Raw genomic sequence first — 2,797 nt, 5'->3', positions numbered from 1 at the left:
TGATTTTGTCAAAACGCGTCCACAAGATAAAGGTATCCACACGCTTATAAGCCATGCTTCGTTCCCCTTTCCAACCGATGTGGGACTTCACACACACACACACACACACACACACACACACACACACACACACACACACACACACACACACACACACACACACACACACACACACACACACACACACACACACACACACACACACACACACACACACACACACACACACACACACACACACACACACACACACACACACACACACACACACACACACACACACACACACACACACACACACACACACACACACACACACACACACACACACACACACACACACACACACACACACACACACACACACACACACACACACACACACACACACACACACACACACACACACACACACACACACACACACACACACACACACACACACACACATATATATAATTATGAGAATGTTGGCAACATTATCATCTACATTAAGTCTTTCTTTTTTGTTTTGACTTGAAAAATGGTCTCTTCTAAGTAACTGCAAAACAATATTCATTAAAAAAAAGAAAAAAAAGTAATTGAAAAACAAACTAGCTGGTCTTATATATGATCATGGAATATATATAATATTATATGTCGGTATATCTATATATATATATATATATGTATATATATTCCTTTCAACTATATCTTATGCATAATTCACGTTGATTCATTGGATCGAGCATAAAAATTCATCTTTCCTTTAACTATTAATTGTAATATGTTGTCCTCTATGCATAAAGCAAATTTCTTTAATTTCAACAAAGTCGGGGCCTACAAATGGACTAGACTATGTTAATTTAATTTCACACACTAATTTTAAGCCCATTGTACTCAATCACTACACGGCATGTCCACGTCCACTCAGAAAGGAAACAGCAATTAATCCGCGTTTGAAAGTTGCTTTCCTTCTGTTTTCTACTCGTTTTACGTCACAAAAATTAATGCTTACTCTCTAAGTCTTTATGGCTTTTAGTGAACCTTCATTAGCTCTTCCGTGTACGCTTATAAATAAGCCAATCTCTTAATTAACCACCATTTGCATTTAAGTAGCATTCTCCAAAGTATATTTTTCTTGAGAAATTGAGCCTTTAACCTTCTTTCATCGATCAATGGCAACTAAACTTGCATCACCTTTCATGATCCCAAACCGACCATTTATGCAGCCTGCCCTGCCTTGCCTGAAAAGGTGGTCCGGTGGTTTAAGTGTGGCTGCAAGTAAGGGAACAAATGGAAGAGATTATGAGGGGAAGCTTGTGGATGAAAACATGATAGAGCTTCGAATACGTATACAGGAGATGAAGATGCTCGAGATGGGTGATGAGCAACCACCTTCGGATTGGATGGAGTGGGAAAAAGACTACTTTGAGTATTACAAAGAGGATGTTTGTGAAGGAATAGGTTTGTTGCAAAACTGGCTGATGAATGTTAGGCCATCTTTGGCTCTAGGGTTTGTAGCACTTGTGAGTTTGAGTTTGCCTATTTCTTCTGGATTGGTCTTTTTTCGGGTGTTGGAGTTGAGTAAATTAATGTTGTCTGGATTTCATTTAGGCTCATACTTTTATTAATTTTTTGAGAAATATTTTTAGAATACAAGGTTCAAATTACCTATTTAATAAAATAATATTGTCATCAATATATATAAACATGTATACATATATGATATAGTCTAATTTTGAGTTTGTTCATATATCTTAAGGCTTTCTCTTTTTTATAATATGTACAATTTAGTTTGAAAGTTAGGCATGGCATGGATCCAAAACACGCATGCATGCATTGGTATCTTATTATGTGTTCAATAAATATCCAACTTCCCATGCATGGCTCATCTATTTCACTCCTTTAATTAACTAGAATAAAAATTAAAGATACCAATTACTTAAAGTATATTATATGACCCAAACGTTCAGGTATAAAGGGATGGTTATTGATACTAAAACCTTCGAAAGCTATACCTATTTGCACTAATGGTAAAGTCGTAAGCCCCTCACCCCATGAGATTTTGGATTCAAGACACTTCTTTTTTCCTAAAGTAGAAATTATCATTATATAATAAGGAAATTTTCTCCTGCAGTGGTGCCCAAGACATCCTAAGCAAAAGACATGTATTGATACATGTTAAAATTGTTTCACACGCATATGCAACGAAGAATAGGCATGTTTTACTCAAGATATCTTGGGGTCCATCACCCAAGAGAATAGAACTATATATATATATATATATATACATGCATACATACATACATACAATTAATTTTATATTGTTGACAACTTTAGGAAAATTTATATTTTTCCTTGTAATTTGAGATGCAAAGTTAACTATATTTAAGTGTATAATTAGTGATCTTTTTTGGTGATAATTCAAGGCGGGGTTAAAACCCAAAAAGAGAAAAAAAGAAAAAAAGAAAAACTGTTTAACAAGAGAACTTCACAAGTAGAATAACCCTTATATACAATTTACATATATAAAATCCTTAGCCGTTTTAGGAGCTTTAAAAAACTGAAATCTTATTCTAAGACACGGCCAAAGTTAGTGATCTATTAGTACTATAAAAGATCTGCGATCAGCCTTATACTTAATTAATTGCTTTCTTTTTCAACAAAAAATAAAATAAAATAATTGCTTTCTTTGGTTGGAAACTAACAAAGATTGATATAACTTTCCAACTTCTTCAATTCTCAAACGGAAAGAAATACGTACAATTAACGCTTTACATATACATAATAAATTAGAGAATGGCTAGAAAAGGAA

At 34.4% G+C, this 2,797-nt stretch overlaps 1 protein-coding gene across 1 annotated transcript; it reads left to right on the top strand.

Annotated features, from left to right (window-relative positions):
* Window positions 1-1,157: 1,157 nt before the first annotated feature.
* Window positions 1,158-1,613, top strand: LOC132803508 (uncharacterized). Its single transcript, XM_060816699.1, has one exon. It carries the CDS (start codon window positions 1,158-1,160, stop codon window positions 1,611-1,613), a length of 456 nt encoding a protein of 151 aa, XP_060672682.1.
* The last annotated feature ends 1,184 nt before the right edge of the window (window positions 1,614-2,797 follow it).

Source organism: Ziziphus jujuba, chromosome 4, assembly GCF_031755915.1.
Source record: "Ziziphus jujuba cultivar Dongzao chromosome 4, ASM3175591v1".
NCBI lineage: Eukaryota > Viridiplantae > Streptophyta > Magnoliopsida > Rosales > Rhamnaceae > Ziziphus > Ziziphus jujuba.
The sequence above is the reverse complement of the archived record's forward strand: the minus strand, read 5'-3'. Positions and strand labels throughout refer to the sequence as shown.

Bases quoted from the DNA above. Each gene is read 5' to 3' on its own strand.
- LOC132803508 (XM_060816699.1), top strand. From the start codon at position 1,158: ATGGCAACTAAACTTGCATCACCTTTCATGATCCCAAACCGACCATTT.